Source organism: Malurus melanocephalus, unplaced genomic scaffold (genome assembly GCF_030028575.1).
Source record: "Malurus melanocephalus ecotype Western Australia unplaced genomic scaffold, MMel_1.1 scaffold_578, whole genome shotgun sequence".
NCBI lineage: Eukaryota > Metazoa > Chordata > Aves > Passeriformes > Maluridae > Malurus > Malurus melanocephalus.
This window is the reverse complement of record NW_026623810.1, coordinates 232,066-247,995: the sequence shown is the minus strand read 5'-3', so window position 1 is coordinate 247,995 and position 15,930 is coordinate 232,066. Positions and strand designations below refer to the sequence as shown.

Sequence of the window (15,930 nt, the reverse complement as noted above, 5' to 3'; positions counted from 1 at the left end):
GCGCCAAAGATGAAAAATTAGGTTCCACGTTTTTTACCAACTCTAAAATACTTAAGTCTAATCTAATTTCTTTTAAAAATCACGTATTTCAAAGTCTTTTACAAGCTACTAACTGGATTTCAGGGACAATTCACAAATTGCTCTTGCAGATGTCTGAGGTAAAGGACAAAGTTTGTAGCTATTACTGTTCTTGTCCACCAGCATGAATGAAAATATCTGTTCCAGCAGAAGGCAGAAACAGGCTAAAATCCAAGCAAGACAAATATTTAAAGGGTAATTACCAGGGTTTTTCTAGTATTATGGCATGCAGCAGATTTCCCTGTTAAATAGATCAGTATCATTAGCAGCAGAGTACTAACTTTGCCGAAAATTTGCACATACCAGCAACTTCAGAATAAAAAGGCATTGCCCTCAAAGAGCTCAAAGCTGAGGTTGGGGGGGTTTTCCCTCCTGTTCTTGATGTTTTCCTGCTGTTTTTCAAAAATCTTTTGTGCAAATGATGTAACTTGACCCTAGCTAAATCCAGATAATAAAAAAACCACATAGTCAAGTAGAACCTAGAAGACAGTCAGTTGGATAAATACAACCATGACCACTATTTTAAATCTGCCTGTTTCTATCATTCCTTCCCAAAAACTAAMACAGTACTTTGAAACAAAAGACAGTTGATGATTATTGATTCTTCAGTGAATTCCAAACACCCTGCCCGTGACAAGAGTTCTGCAATTTTAAACTAAAAAAAAAAACACCATGAAATAGATTTTCTTTTCAAACMAAAACCAGAATATTCATTAAAAATAAATTTACACATTTCCATCATTCATTGTGGTGGAAAAATTTCACCCTAGAATGAGAAGATGAAGACTTACTGTGGAGATGGCATTGACCATGCCATTGGTGATCTGGTCCTGCCTCATGTGCTTCACAACATCAAACTGAGCTGCCCGCTGCTTGGGGATCACCTGGTCAGCAATCTTTTTCAGCTCAGAGTTAAATTTTTTGAACAAATCTTCAAACAGAAGAGAAAGAAGCTGGAAATACAAMAGAATTAAGGGAAAGTTATACTCCTTCAAGTCTAGGAAATGRGGAAAGAGAGGGGAGACACGTGTTTAATACTTCTACCTTTCTACTTCTTGTTAGTTAAAGTACAACTTTTCTGTTTCACAAATGATAATTTTATCACAAGGTTTTTGTCTTGTTAAAGTACAATATTAAACAACTTCCATCATAGTGCAAATTAAGTAGAACAGTCTAAGTTTATGCACTTATCCCTTTTTTGGTTTGCTTTAATCCTTCCMTACTTCTTTATCTTATCCAACTTTTCCCCTAATCTGCTATATTAGAATCCAGCTCATTTAATTCTTCTTCCCTGAAGTCACAAACTCTTTTAAAGATTTAACACCACAAATGTACAACGCTGAATTAGACACAAGATTTGGAGGYAAGATCAGTTTTTATTGTAATACATATCTCAAGTTTCAGAGGCAGCTTCCTTACTCATATGCACTTTTATCCTGCTACTTTCTGCCAATCACAATCTATGGAAAACCAACACTCAYACAGAATTCACCTGATTCAACATCTGTCACTGTTTTCTAGAACWGCTATTATCTGGAGAGTGCAATATTCTTCACATCTCTCCCTTTAAAAAAACAACAACCCAAGAAGTCTATAGTTTAAGCAACAAAGTAATGTAACTCAGCTGAATAGGAAAAAAAAACACCCAACAATCCAAAACCAATTCAAGAACAAAACCATTCAAAAATGTTGCATTTTAAGACAATTATTTCCTGTATATGTATATTAATTACTTCTAGTTCTTAAAACAGCCATAAAAAGGAAAGGCTACCAAAGTTTGTGATCTGACTTTTTTTGTTCTACAATCTGCTTCGCTTCTGCAGTTTGCTCAACCTCTCACTACAGACATTAATAACTGTCCAAAATACTTCAATCAGCATCACATGACTCATCTGAAGTGTTCACAATCATTAGCTTTACAAGCAAGCAGTGTAAACTCTAAAGCCTGGCAGTCCTGTCCTGGGACTCGAGTTCACAACAGCTCCAAGTGCCAAAAGAACCAAAAATKCATCTGCTACCAGTGCCAGGGGCTGAATGAGCTACGTGTTCACCCATCACAAGCTAAAACATTCTCCAGTCAGCTGTACCATTTAATTTCTGTCCMCAAATTAAACTGAATTTTAACTGTYTCCATCAGACACAATTCTCACCTTTCMTTCTGGAAACAAGAAAGTCAGCCACACTCATTCCTCTGTTCCTGGGATGGGCCACTAGCTTTCATTTGTTTTCCTCTCCCTATGTGCTCCAGCTGGGCTGACCAAAGCATTTGGCCAATGACACAATAAAGCAGCTAATTTAAATGATAAGCCACCTCACAGCATCACAAATGCAGTTAAGAATAAAAATATTACAAATAACACCTGGAAACTCAAGACAAACTCCTGATTAGCAACAAAATGCTCCCACTGGCCTTCACAGAGAGCAAGACTGGATTATTTTTGACAGTCTTGCACTGTAAAACCAGTGACAACACACACTGCATGCTAACCCTTGACAGAAGTGGAAACCTATTTGCACCCTGGACAGAGAGGTTTTTTAGACCTGACCTTGGCATGAGAGRAAGGTGCTGTAGACCCTCATTCCATTCCTGATGCTTGGAACACCATTAACATCTAACCATTGATTCTGTCTCACCACTGTCAAAAGAAATCCATCATCAGCAACTCACCTGTGACATCACAGGTAATCTAATCTAAATCAGATTTCCACAGAAATAAAAGCAACTTTTATGAAGCATTGTATTAGGACAGAGAACACACTGGAGTCCCAAAAAATAAGATTATGAGGGAAGGATTTCAAAAGTAGGGAGAAAGTAAGAGGAAGGAATGTGTGCAGTTTGAAGATGTCTGACAGTCGTGTTAAATAAGAACTCTTTTGTAATTAACTACAGTAAACATTTGATCTTAACAGGTTTGAGCAGTATTGAAACATTTTACTAAACACTTGAAATCACTCAGAACACATGTTCATATTTGATTTCTTGATAATAAAACTGCAAAAATCTCCCCATATGCCATGGGGATTACAAAGCCACACCATATTTCCTCTTCTCTAAGTAATAAAGTCAAGTTACACCCCAAGTACACCAACTTGTTACTATTTGCCAGTCTGGAAAGCCTCATACTTTACTAATTTCACTCACAGACTCTGAGGAGCTCTGACTATTTGGCAAAGAAGAATCTCACAATAACCACATTATTTAGGTCAAGAGCAAGAGATTAAAGAAAAAGGATGGAATGCCACTGATAATATTCAATGGATTTCATAGTTTGTCCAGGGCCTTTCAGCCTGCTTCAGACAGGAGCACTAAAGAACAAATTATATTTAAGGAAAAAAAAATACTGACAGCTCATCAATTGATTTTCATTGAAAATCCTAAGAAAAAATTAATAAAGAAGTTAAGCTGCTGAAATACAGTTTCAGCAATTAGCTTAATGTCAGAGAATTCTAATTAGGCGCCTTGAGATTGCTATTTAGCATTTAAGCCTTTAGAGTGCCAAATTCTCCCTTTCACACAAACTGGTTGCAAAATTAAAGACATTAGGCAGCCTTAATTATATTATCAGAACAGCTGGGATTAGGCAATCTCTGAAGTCAAGGCGCTATTCTTTTGTCACAGGGTAGAAATCCCCTGCTTTCCAGGGTGCCGGATTTTGGTGCTGTTCCATATCTCACCCATACAAAGCGAGCTGCATTAGAAACAAAAAAAAACAAAAAAAAAAGCAAAAAAAAGAATGAGGACAAAGAACAGAGTAATGCTTAGCAAATAATGAACACATTAAGGGAAGAGAAAAGGCAGGTGAAAAGATTAAGCCTGAAATGGGTAGGTTTTGCTAACACCTCAGCTGGCACCTGGCCTGCCAAGCCTCCAGTGGCAGGCAGACTAAGAGAAAGCTCTGTAAACCAGCTTGGCTGGTGGATACACCTCTGTTATCTAAAGCTAAAGCACATTTCGTACTCCCTTGTCCCATGGGGTGTGAAATTAGCAGCTATTGTTTTCACACATTTTTATAAACACAATGCCATTTATGTCTTTACACTGTTTAGACCGCTATGTTTTTCTCCTCACATGGGAGCCTTTTTTTTTTGTTTATTCAGATTTTAAATCAACAGGATTTTTATTCCGGGAACATGCTGGCATTAAAAAAAAAACAAAAGCAAACCACCAACAACCATTTATCCACACAAACTTTAGCTAAACACGAACATCTAGAAACTGGCAAAAAATCTCTATTTAGTCTGCACTCCAACAAAATCAGTATTTCACCAATAAACTGACAGAGGGGAATTCAAGCATTCAGCTTGAAATGAACATTTAAAACACCACAAGAAAAAAACTACTCTTAATCAAGTGTTACAACCTCCGTGCATAGCTCTCCTTGGTGTAGAAAAAATATGCATTGGCTTTGTTGTGATGATCCTCTACATTTAAAACCTCTTCCCATATAATTTAAAACAATTTTGGTTGTTAAAATCTGTGTGAGCAGAGGCCTTTTTCTTACAGCTTATAGAAAACTCTTTACCTGCTCTACTTTCTGCCCCTAAAAGCATTAGGAAAAAACAAACTACTCCTTCAATCTTGTCAAATAAGAATGATCTGATGACAAAGCAACAACTAATTTTACTGRTTACAGTCCCATTGAACTACAGCAACATTACAGAAGAAACCAAATAAACCCATTACAGCTTAAAATATTTATCTCATTAGAATGTTGTACTAATGTCTACCTAGTACTCCTTACACTTTAGAAATAAATTCTGACTCAGCACCAAAGTAAAAATGTGATGAACAGTGAACTTACTCATTTGAAGAAAGTTTCTTATTCTAGCAAGTTTAAATATTTCTTTTCCTTTTCTTTGTGCTTTGAATGTGTTCAAGAATGTCCTCTTGGTTTCTTCAGAACACTGTGCATCTTTTAATAGGAAACAGTTAACAAAACCCTGAAACACTTGGCTCTGAAGTAAAAACTCACCTGCCCTGCCAGCTCCAAACGTTTATTTCCATAGTARTCTCTGTCATCTACTTTATTTTCTCCTTGAGCCAAAATGACTCTGCGTACCATCACTGCTGTGTATATGCACTTGGCACGAAAATTGAATTCTTTCACCTGTAAACAAAAAAAAAAAAACCCAAAAAACTWAATAAACAAAAMCATATCAATGTTTCAAGGTCAGCTACTTAGTTATTATTCAGACAAACACATCCATTTAAATCACTGGTAATCTGGGCTGACTGAGGAGTTACAAAAGAGATTTGAGTGCTTTACTTTCTTTAAAAACGCAAAAAATATATATTAGTGACTTTGAAACAGATAGCAAATAAAAGTAAATCAGAATAAAGGTGTCAGTCATGAGATGAAAGTCCTGAATTAATACCTGATACTGCCTGGCTATGCAGAAAAAAAAAAGTACAATTTGATCAGTTCAATGGTATAGCATTTCACAAAGATTCCTTTTGACTCAATCCAAGTCTTCTCCTTTATTTTGAGGATGATTTTCTTTATCTCAGCTACAAAACCATCAAATACATYTCTCCCTGCCAATAAAGCTCACACCATAAATAACCACAGAAGCTTACTCCAGTTAAAAACCCCCAGAACATTACATACAAGAACRTGGGTCAGAATGGTTGATGCCAGCAGCTCTCGGGCTTCTTCCATYTTTGTTTTCTTGGGGCCTCCCCACATCCTTTGCCTCCGTACTTTGTTTCCAATGTACTTCAATGCCTGTGAAGGAGGGAAYTACCAGAGTTAATACCAGAATTGTAACCCATACAAACACAAACATACATGGAGATTATGTGTGTATTCCTCAACCAGTGTAATTCCACCAGTCACAGGGGATGTGAACGCCAAACCAACTGCAAAACAGCAAAGATGTAACTAATACTAAGAAAAAAATTCTTTAAAATTGATACAATTGACTARAAATACAACATGTTATTTACCATAGGTTGGTAACATTTGAAAAGTGGTGAAGATGCACAATTATTACAGTACTAAAAGAAAGGATGTGGCAGAGATGTAAAAAAAATGATTCTATAAATTCCAAATATAATTAGTTTATTTAATTAAACTTTTCACCTCCAGCTTTTTTGTGTACTTGCTGGATTTGATTCAGATATTAAACTGTGAGGTGGCACTCACTGTCTAAGATCCACAAAAGCTACTGTGTGGATACATGTCTGTCTCCAAAAGTACCTTGCAATGGATYCTTACTCTATTACCAGCAGTCAATCAGTCTGCAGAATTCATAGTCAAATGAGTCAGGAAACTATCCAAGKCCACACAAAAAGTTCCTGCCTGGACATGAAGCCATGAAGCTATGTGAAAAGATCACCCTCTCCACCAAATGACAGATATCCTTTCCATCTGTTACCTTCTTTCATTAAGAGCTATCTCTCTTCAACTATCATCTCTCTATCAACTTCATCTGACATTTCTTGCACAGAATAACTTCTATATTTCTGTTTTTCTACCTTCCTGGATGCTTTGCATTCCTCTGTGTGCTAGAGCTCACCATTTTACCTGGCTTTGAATTAAGAGCTCTTAAGCTAACTGTAACCCTCAAAAGCCCCCAACGATGAAAAACAGACAGATGTTCACTTTAGAACACTAAACATCACACATGGAATGATCTGACAAAGTTTACAATGAAACAGCAGAAATAAGATTAATCTTCAAAAGCTTCTTCTAGCAGATTAATATACATCCATTGGCTCCCAGCAAAATGGCCTGTTCTGGGTAATTAAAAAAAATACATGAGCTAAGAGAGTTCTGCTGTGTCTTTGGCAGGACAGAGGGTTGCTGCTATTGTGGCCTTCAAGAGACTGAACAGGAAAACATCTACTCATAATGAAATGGTCATGGCCACATCAACAGGGCTTCTGCAAAGTGAGGCATGCAATTCCTTTTTAAAAAATTTCTTCAACAAAACCCCTCAATTTTATGGACGTTGCTACTTCTTATATTAAGGGTTATGCCATTAAAACACAACCTTGGGCTTCAGAAAACAAAGCATTTCTTGACTTTGAKTTTTCCTTCCCCAGTTAGGTAATGAGACCAAAGTCTCACGTTTGACAAGTCTCTTAAAAAGCCTCATCTTAAAATAACCTCCCCAAAACACACCTTAAAACACGAAGTGTATGTCCACTGACACAGCACAGTGGACAATAGCCACTGCCTAGATTTTTATGGCATCTGGCCATGTGAAAAGACACACCTGCATCTGTGTAAAAATCTGAGCTTTTTGGCATTCTTCCAGGCTAGGAGCAAATGCAGCCATCACATGTTCCTCCGTGCCAATCATCTGTACAATCTCCTGGTCACTCTCAACACCCATGGCCTAGGAAAAGAAGAAAAGGCAGAAATAACAGGCTTTATGTTAACTCACTGACATTTGCTTATGCTAATTTGGTATTGTTTGTCTGCATTACTACTAAGCAAGAGCTAGTTCTTCTCTAAGAAACTGTGCCATCTGGCAYTGGCACATGTATTCCAGCTATGGAAGAACGCTAAATGGAAATCTTGATAAGCTGCAGGAACACACAGACACTTTCTTTCTTCACTGACAGAAGTTAAATTCTATGTTTTTTTCTGAAGAAAAAATAATACCAGGTATTTTACTGAAGAAAAAAAAAAATACTAGGTAAAAAACAAGCCAACATGTGTAACAATGAAAACCAAGTCAGAATCTACAATAAAAAAAAGAATATGAAATTTCTTGAAGGAGTACTCACAATCTCTTACCACGAACAATTTTGCAAATTCAAAGTTTTTTGCAACTCAACAGTTGACCGTGCTGTAGCTCATCATTTTGAGAAATGTTTACAATTTACCCCCTTTGCAGCCCTCTGCATTTAGAAGATGACTTCACTACATAATTCCACTTGAAAGACATTCTATTATTTCACTGATCCTTGGACACCTTGTTAGACTTTATACTRTGGAAAAAGCTTAATAAACTAAGAAAACGCTTAACAGGTTTAGAAAAATCTCTCTATCAGTAAGTGTTTCAAGGTGGCAGCCAGCAGTGAAGGCTTTTGTGGATTCCAGATGGTGCTAAAGCTCCCTCCTCCTTCACACATTTGCCTGGAGCTCTGCCATATCAAGAAATGGAATAATCTCACTAAACCTCTTCTGGCTGAGTTAYGTTTTTCAGAACTTTATGAGGAAGTTACGTTTGCATTCACATTATTCTCCAAACTGCCTGCCACAAAGACCATTGTAAATAATGGCCTATGTAGACTCCAGTATTCTGGTTCTCATTAAAAACTGGCAGTACCCCAAATAGTCACATTTTCCTCAAAAATGCAGAAATACCTTCCATCCTTATTGCCTTCATTGAGTGTCACTTTGCTTAACACCTAGCTAAAGCCATTCACTTGCAAAACTGTTGCATTAATTGGGAAGTATTCAGCTTCTTATTCTTTCATTTCTTTTTGAACAATGAAGTCATTGCTCCTTTAAATTCAAACTCTGTCTTTTCACCTTGTGGTTTATTGGAAATTAAAAGCACTGCAAAAATATCACACCCAGAACAGTGTGAGGACTCTCCTTTTAATGCAAAGCCCAGATGACAATTCCACCATCTCAGACAGATTTGAGTGCCAATTCAAGATACAGTTACTTCACCAGGTAAGAGTGTTTCATCACAGTTTGTTCCCATTAAGGAATGACCCCTCTGATCTCAAGGCTCTTTTCAGAAGCAGAAGTTGGCCATGTGATATTATTGTAGCTGAGATCTCTGGTTTTCAAATACTATTACACTTCCTCACCCTTTTAAATAAGGTCACACAGTAGTTAAAAAACCTCAGTATTGAAGTTAACAAAATCCCTCATGACCCGAGAGCCAGATTCACAAAGATAAATCCACAAAAGCATGAAAGCTTCACAACAGTTACGTTTCCAAGTATCTAGGATTCAACAGCTGACCAGCAAACTAGGTTAGGCACAACAACTCAATTCATACAATTATTGCACTTAGTCTACAAGTTATTAGAAGAACAAAATTTTTGTGCCATTCTAGGCACRTTGCCACAAATACATTTACCTAAAGCACATCAACTGCAAGCTGGTATACTATTTCTGTCCTTCAGGTTAATTCTAGGATGGTAACAAAATCTTAAGCAATCTTAAATCATCTAAAAAGTGAGGGTAAAAAAGCCAATCTGCATTTTTACTATGCTTTTTCATCCATTAAAAAACTGAAAAGCAAGAGTAAATTAAAGAAGGTTGATGACTTCATCTAACTTGATGAACTCTCTGATCAAAAGTCTTACAGCAAAGGAGGAGAATAAGGCAGATCTTTATGCCCTCATAGATTTTCTAGCTGGAGTTTGTAGCAGCAAATTCACCTGAGAATTCTAAATTTCCGTGTGGGAAAGGCTAGGATCTGTCACCAAACCTACATTGTGTTGTTAACTATGTGCAAATTGAAGGAAATTAATTTATGAGTAATGACTAAAATCTCAGGCAAATGACTGAAAAAGATGTGCTAATAGAACAGCCKAAAAGTAAAAGCCTATTTATTATCTCAACAGCCTAAAAGTAATAAAAACCTATTTATTCTCCTCCATAGTCTCAACAATCCTGAGCAAAATTGCATATCCACAAATCCACCTACATRGAACACTAAAAGGGCAAGCAGCAGGTCCGTGCTGGTATCAGACACATTTCTAACCTCAACACTTCAGTTTCAGTAAATTTGACCCTGATGTTATCCTTCCAAAAAACCCAAACAAAAACAAAAMCAAATAAAAAAGCAAAAACAAGCCAATACAAAAAAAAGTAGTCCAGCATTATCCTGTAACATCATTAGGAAAATAACAAAATATTCATTGATTGTTGCCTGTGTTACAGAAAYATTGAGGACATGAAATATAGGAATGGGGCCTGTGCTTAAAGCACTCATGATCCTAGCACAAAGCTGAGGGAAAGGGAATTAACATAAAAGCAAAGCAGTAGACAAGATGTCTTGTTTCTTTTTGATTGGAAGGCAATATCACAAAGGGATGATTTTACGGGGGAGGGGGGAAGGAGACATTGCAAAAGCATAATTTAACAGTGGCAGTGCAAGGATAAGGAAGGAGACAGGAGCAGGCAGCTGAAGAGCATGGCTGAAGGCTAGCAGTCAATGGACATCAGACAAGGCAGAGCAAACATKCAGAATATCCAAATCAGCCTGAATTCAAGTGGGAGAAGGTCCTGGAGCTGCCCMAGTGTGTGTGAGTCCATCTTTGTGTGTGCACACACAGAGTGTGAGCCCAGCCCTCCTCRCCCAGCTCATGTCTTAATGATGATGTCGGGCTGTTTCCATGGCACTTCCCTAGAATGTACTTCTGCACTSCATCAGGCCAAATTACAGCGCAGAGACAGGCAGATGACTGGATTAAAAAGATGTCAGGGAAGTTCAAGGTTGACATCACAGACAGAATTGGTCTGGAGCTTTCATAATTCAAAAGATACGAGCTATGAAACAACAGCCATGGGAACCCATAATCCTGCAGATCCATGAGACCACCATCCAGCTGTGCCTGCAGAGCTGTACCTTCAAAACTCCAAGGCTAACACAGCTTTGTAAAAATGAGACTCGATTTGCTGCTCAAATCTTTCACYACAGGTCCTAAAGCRGTTTTTTTACAGCTCCCACATAAAYTAAAGATATTTCATCTRGTGACTCAGGTCACAAAATTCAACTTTTAAGTCCCTGTAGGTTATTTATAATTCTCTTCCTTCCCGGTTTCAGTGCAGCATACAACCYTCACTTACTTCAGCTCCCAGGGCTCACTCAAATCTACCAAATCGAGATCACAAACTCAAAAGAAAAAACAGCCCTTACCTTGGAGCAGCTCTAACTCCCTGAAATGTAGAGAGCAAAAATTAATCTGTATAGACAATGCAAAAGCAGCAGCTCCATCTCAGATGATTTTCAGGATAGAAACACCCTTACATACAACACAAATATTCCACAGCTCCTCTAATGTTCAATGCTACCTAAAACTGTCCCAGCCCCTCAGGTAAAACATGTGTGCCTCCTAGCTTGACATACTCAAAACAGCAAAAACAAAGGTCTCCCGGGGTTGAAAGTAACTTCAAAACACACTAAACACCCTTGTGGTTGCAAAAGTATATTACYAAATGAAAAAGTGTTACAAAGTAAGCAGGAAGCTAATTACCCGTGWTTGTTTCCCATTAGAATGCAGTTAACAGCCCTTCAGAAACTGCAACACACACATACTTTGGGGCCAAAATTGTCTCATTTATGTCACTATTTGAAAAGTAAAGTTGTATTTCCATATTCAGGGACTGCACAAATGCTTCTGTCACTCATAAGAAGAAAGGGACAACTGTTTGAGCAGAGCTCTAACTCCCTCACATCTGAAGAGCAGAACCCCAARTCTCCCCTAGAACTGTGCCAGGCACTTTTGTACCCTATCAAACTTCAGTTAGTTGTGGTCRATGTCCTAAACCTCACAAAACCACAACTTATATGTGTTCGACACAACTGGCTGTAAAATGTCTGAAAATGCCCATCCCAAAGATTCTTATAGGTCTGGATGGCAGAAAAAACAAAGCAGCAGGACAAGGTCAATCTGGCTGGCAGTTAAGGATGAAGTGAAAGGCAGATGCCTCCTTTGGGGTGACCCCACACAATCCAGTCCCTGTCTCTCCAGATCCTAGGGAGCTCTGGGAGTTTCTGGCCTCAGTTCTTGCAGCTGTTTGCAAAGTTCTGTTTCACAGCCCCTGTTTTTGACAAAGATATCTAGAAGATATATTAGTAGACCTCCACCTCTACCTGCAGTAGCTTTAAATTCACATTAGATTATAAACCTACAATACTTGCCTTCTATAATGCTACAATGATTTCCTGCACCTGACTGTTTTTAAAGTCACATATGGAACACCAAGTGAGTTAAAAGTATATGGACTAGAGACAATCCAAAATTGCTCACTGCCTCTCAGACAGTCCCTGACCAAAATGTCCCCTCTAGCTGGCACATTCACTGAATGGCAGCCCTCTACCAATTACTCTTCATTTCCTTAGGTCTRTGGAACTTGGCTGTAGCCTGGATGCTGGTCTGGGAGGAAATGCAGAGCAACAGATTTTTGCCATTGCTTTCTCATTTTAGGTTTTGATCAGAAAATATACATGCAGCTGTTTCAGTGCAAGTTAAGGATTCCAAGGCAGCCAAAACTTCAGACTTTACATTGTCTATACAGCTTAATTTTATCCCTTGCAGATGGGACATCTCCATCACAAGAAGCAGAACACGCACTAGTAAAAAGGAAAACACATGCTTCATGCCCAAGGCTTGGGTGTTGGCAGAAAGSAATTATTCTGCTTGCTTTTTCAACAAATCTCCTGTGTATAATACTGCCATGTCAGAGAGCTGAAGTTAGACAGGCATCCTTAAATTTGGGATTCTCCAGGATGATGGCTACTGCACTTGCAATCTTGCTTCTGGTAGTTATACAGAACAAAGCAACRCCACATTACAGCATTTCTTCTTCCCAAGAAAGGAAGATCAGAGACTGGTGACAGCTTTCATTTTCAGCTGGAGACACATCAGAAGAAGACAGAAGAACCCTGAATTTCATGTCATTAAAGGAAAGGTAAAGAAAATGACCACTCAGCTGGAATGGAACATTCAGAATGGAACATTCAAATGACAGCTGGAATGGAACATTCAGAATAGTTGAAGTGGATGTAGCTAATTTACTATTGTATTAAATCAATATAAATCATTAAAAAGCACTACAGCCAAGAGCTTCTAAAACCTGTAACCCCTTATTCAATTAATAAATGAAAAACTAAAATACATTATCTAAAATATAGAAGATAYATATGAAGAGGGGGATAACTATAGCAAGTATTGTCAGAAGATAATCAAACAATCAGTATAATTTTGCTTAGAAAAACAACCCAACAACCCAGAGCAGTCACTGTCTGTGAGCAGGTATTTATCTGTACCAGCACRGGCTGACAAAATACAATAGAAGTTTGTAAGTGAAGGTGGAATCCAGCAGTTTGGTACTGGATCAAATGGATTAAGAGCTATATTAACAATTCCCTGCAACACAAGAATTGTGAACTTAATCCTGGCACTTGYATGTGCATTTCTGTCCGTAAATAACTTCCCCCAACTCTTTTAACATTGGTCACTAAAACAGATGATCTCTCTCATTTGAAGAGATTTGCTTAATCAGAGGTAGCAGCCATTTATTCCTCAAGTCTAAAGCCAATTAYTGAACTATTTTCTAGTCCCAAGGCACACCAAGGGCTGTGGCACAGGCAGCTSGGATGTGTAAGCACGTGCTGCCCTCTCCTGGAGCAGCAACTCCTGGGACCACCCCTCCGAACCTTCCGAGCTGTAACCCACTACCCAAAACACAAAAAGAGTTTGTCCTAGACCCACTCAGAGGCTTTTTTTTGTGCCTCCAGGAGCGCAGCCCAATTTCCTCCTGCACAAGGTGCCAGGCTGTGAGCCCACAGCAAAGCATTAAGGACAGGAAGCAGTGCCAGCCTAAGGTTTGGTCAAGCCCTGATCTCCTCTCCAGGAGCTGGACAGAGCATGTCCAGACACCACCTTCCCTGGCAGCARTCCATGCATGCCATTCCACAGACAGATGAGCTACCAGCCTGCTTCTGCTCCTGCTTGGCAGCTGGGGAGCAGTCCTGGGTATGTCACACATTGCACACACAGTGGGTGCACCCTTGAGCGAATTAAACTGAAAGGGAGAAGCAGAGAGTGAAAGGAAGCAGCTCTGGAAKTTTCACAGGAGATGAGGATCAAGCCATGACACTGCCACCAGCTCACCAAATACTCCCCAATTCTTGCCCAGACTCAGGAATGGATGCCTCACAGAATCCTTTGTCAGTCCCTGCAGAGATTGCCTGAAAGCCACAATGCCTGTCCAAGACTCCACTGCCCTCGGGTACAGGTGAATGTTCCTGAATCAAGCAGAGCTTCTGAGCTGTTCAGAGCAAGGCAGGGCTCATTCACAAGGGAAGCAAACTGCTGAGAAATGCAGGTCACACTAGTAACCTTACAAGATTTAAGAACAAGTCTAAGAATTGCAAGATTTCCCCAGAGGCTCTCRGTTTTGTTTACAGTTATGACTGGAAGTCCTGCATAAATGAGCTCATGGCTAAGTCACATCCCTGAACCAAAGGACATCAGGCTGCTCAGCACTATACAGGTCAGAGCTGGGGATAGGCTGGGGCCAAAACCAGGAACAAAGACCCTTAACACAGCTTGCAACAAACCAAAATCCTTCTGACCCGCAGCAAAAGGCACCTCACAAGGCAGTAAGGRGGTGGCAGGTATTTGTCTTGGCACAACAATGCTCTCCTTGCAGAAAAATACAGCACTTATTCTCCTTTTTGCTGTCCAGTAAAGATGACTTCCCAGGGGAAAAAAAGCTTGCAATTTCTAAGCTCTGCAAAGTCCTTCTGTACATATTAGCTGGAGAGTTTCTGTCAATCTTCATTCAGCTACATTACAGCATTTTTCCCTTTTGGGTTTTTTTTTTTTTTCAAACAAACAGCTGTGTTACCTTAAATATGATAGCAATGGGAATATCTTCTGACAGAGTGTTGTGCCTCAGGTAAAATCTTCCTTGTTTCACAACCATATTTGTTCTGCTCTTCTTCTCATGAGTGGAACTGAAGTTAAAATAAAAATAATACTATGTCCAACAGACTATTTGCACTGACTCCTAGAATCTTTTGCATAGAATTTAACAAGTTTGAACAATTTTTCAGCTGAATAAATCCTCTTCTAAAAATTACATGAAACCAGCAAGAGATCAGCCTGTAGCTTCAAGGTAAGAGGGTATTATCACYTCTGGAATACTTGACTTAAGCAAGTCTGTACTATTTAAAATCATGTTTGCATGTTTTTCTAATCGATATTGATTAATAGGTCAAACTGTGAACAAATACTGCAGCAAGAGTGGTAATGACATAACAGTAGTTGGTGATACATTAACTTTACCCAGACTTACTGTGAGACAAGTAGAGTAGTTAGGAGAGATGTGAGAAGCCTCAGGAGAATTAAAAACAGCCCTCACAGTGAACAGTGACAAGCACTAYATTATATCAGCATGCAGCTTAAAATAAACCTAAACAACAACCAACCAAAGGCTGAACAAAGTAGATACAAAATTTGATCAAGGAGGAAAGGCCAAATTGACTACCTTGCCACTTTTGGTAATTTGTGTAGCASAAAAATATTTGTTTCTTCCTCAGCTGCTTTTGCCTTTAAAAGTTTTTATGCTGATTTTATGTAGAGAAGCAGACAAAAGGTTAAATCCAATTTCCACTCCAGCAACTTCATGTTACTTGCAGCAAACTTGARACCAAACACCATCAATTGGGAAGTGCATTTGTTATATTAGAAATTAGAACTTGCTTTTCCTCATTTGGGATGAATCCTGAAACACATGAGCAACTCTCAGATTTTTGTGGGAACACTGTATTATACTATTTCAGAATTGAAGTTTTAGCATATAAAATGACAGTAGCAAGACAGGAGCACTAAAAATCTACAGCTTTTGCAGGTTAAACTATTCTAGGAAGAAATCTCTACAGCTATTTCAACTATGACAATGAAAGTCTAAAGGTTCTCTCCTTTATGTAATTGTAGGAATTTWCTGTACCTGGTAACAGAAGCGCCAACTGTGCCTTTTCTGTCAGCTTCCACGATGATTCTGTTTTTGGATAACTGCTCTTGAATAAGAATGACTTTCTCTACCCCTTTTACAATGAAATAGCCACCTAGTTAATAGAAAAGAAATATTTTCCATGTCAGTACCCTTGCACCTTACTTGCCTCCTCCAATCTGCCTTT

General features: G+C 38.6%; 1 protein-coding gene across 1 annotated transcript in view; it reads right to left on the bottom strand.

The window, feature by feature from the left end:
• POLR3B (RNA polymerase III subunit B) overlaps positions 1-15,930 on the bottom strand; it is a 68,532-nt gene that overhangs the window by 44,865 nt on the left and 7,737 nt on the right. The window contains exons 8-13 of the mRNA XM_057382675.1: positions 15,741-15,858; positions 14,637-14,745; positions 7,300-7,422; positions 5,688-5,804; positions 5,052-5,186; positions 870-1,031 (exon numbers count right to left, since the gene is read on the bottom strand). Coding sequence (XP_057238658.1) covers positions 870-1,031; positions 5,052-5,186; positions 5,688-5,804; positions 7,300-7,422; positions 14,637-14,745; positions 15,741-15,858 — 764 coding nt within the window. The remainder of the gene's footprint in view (positions 1-869; positions 1,032-5,051; positions 5,187-5,687; positions 5,805-7,299; positions 7,423-14,636; positions 14,746-15,740; positions 15,859-15,930) is intronic.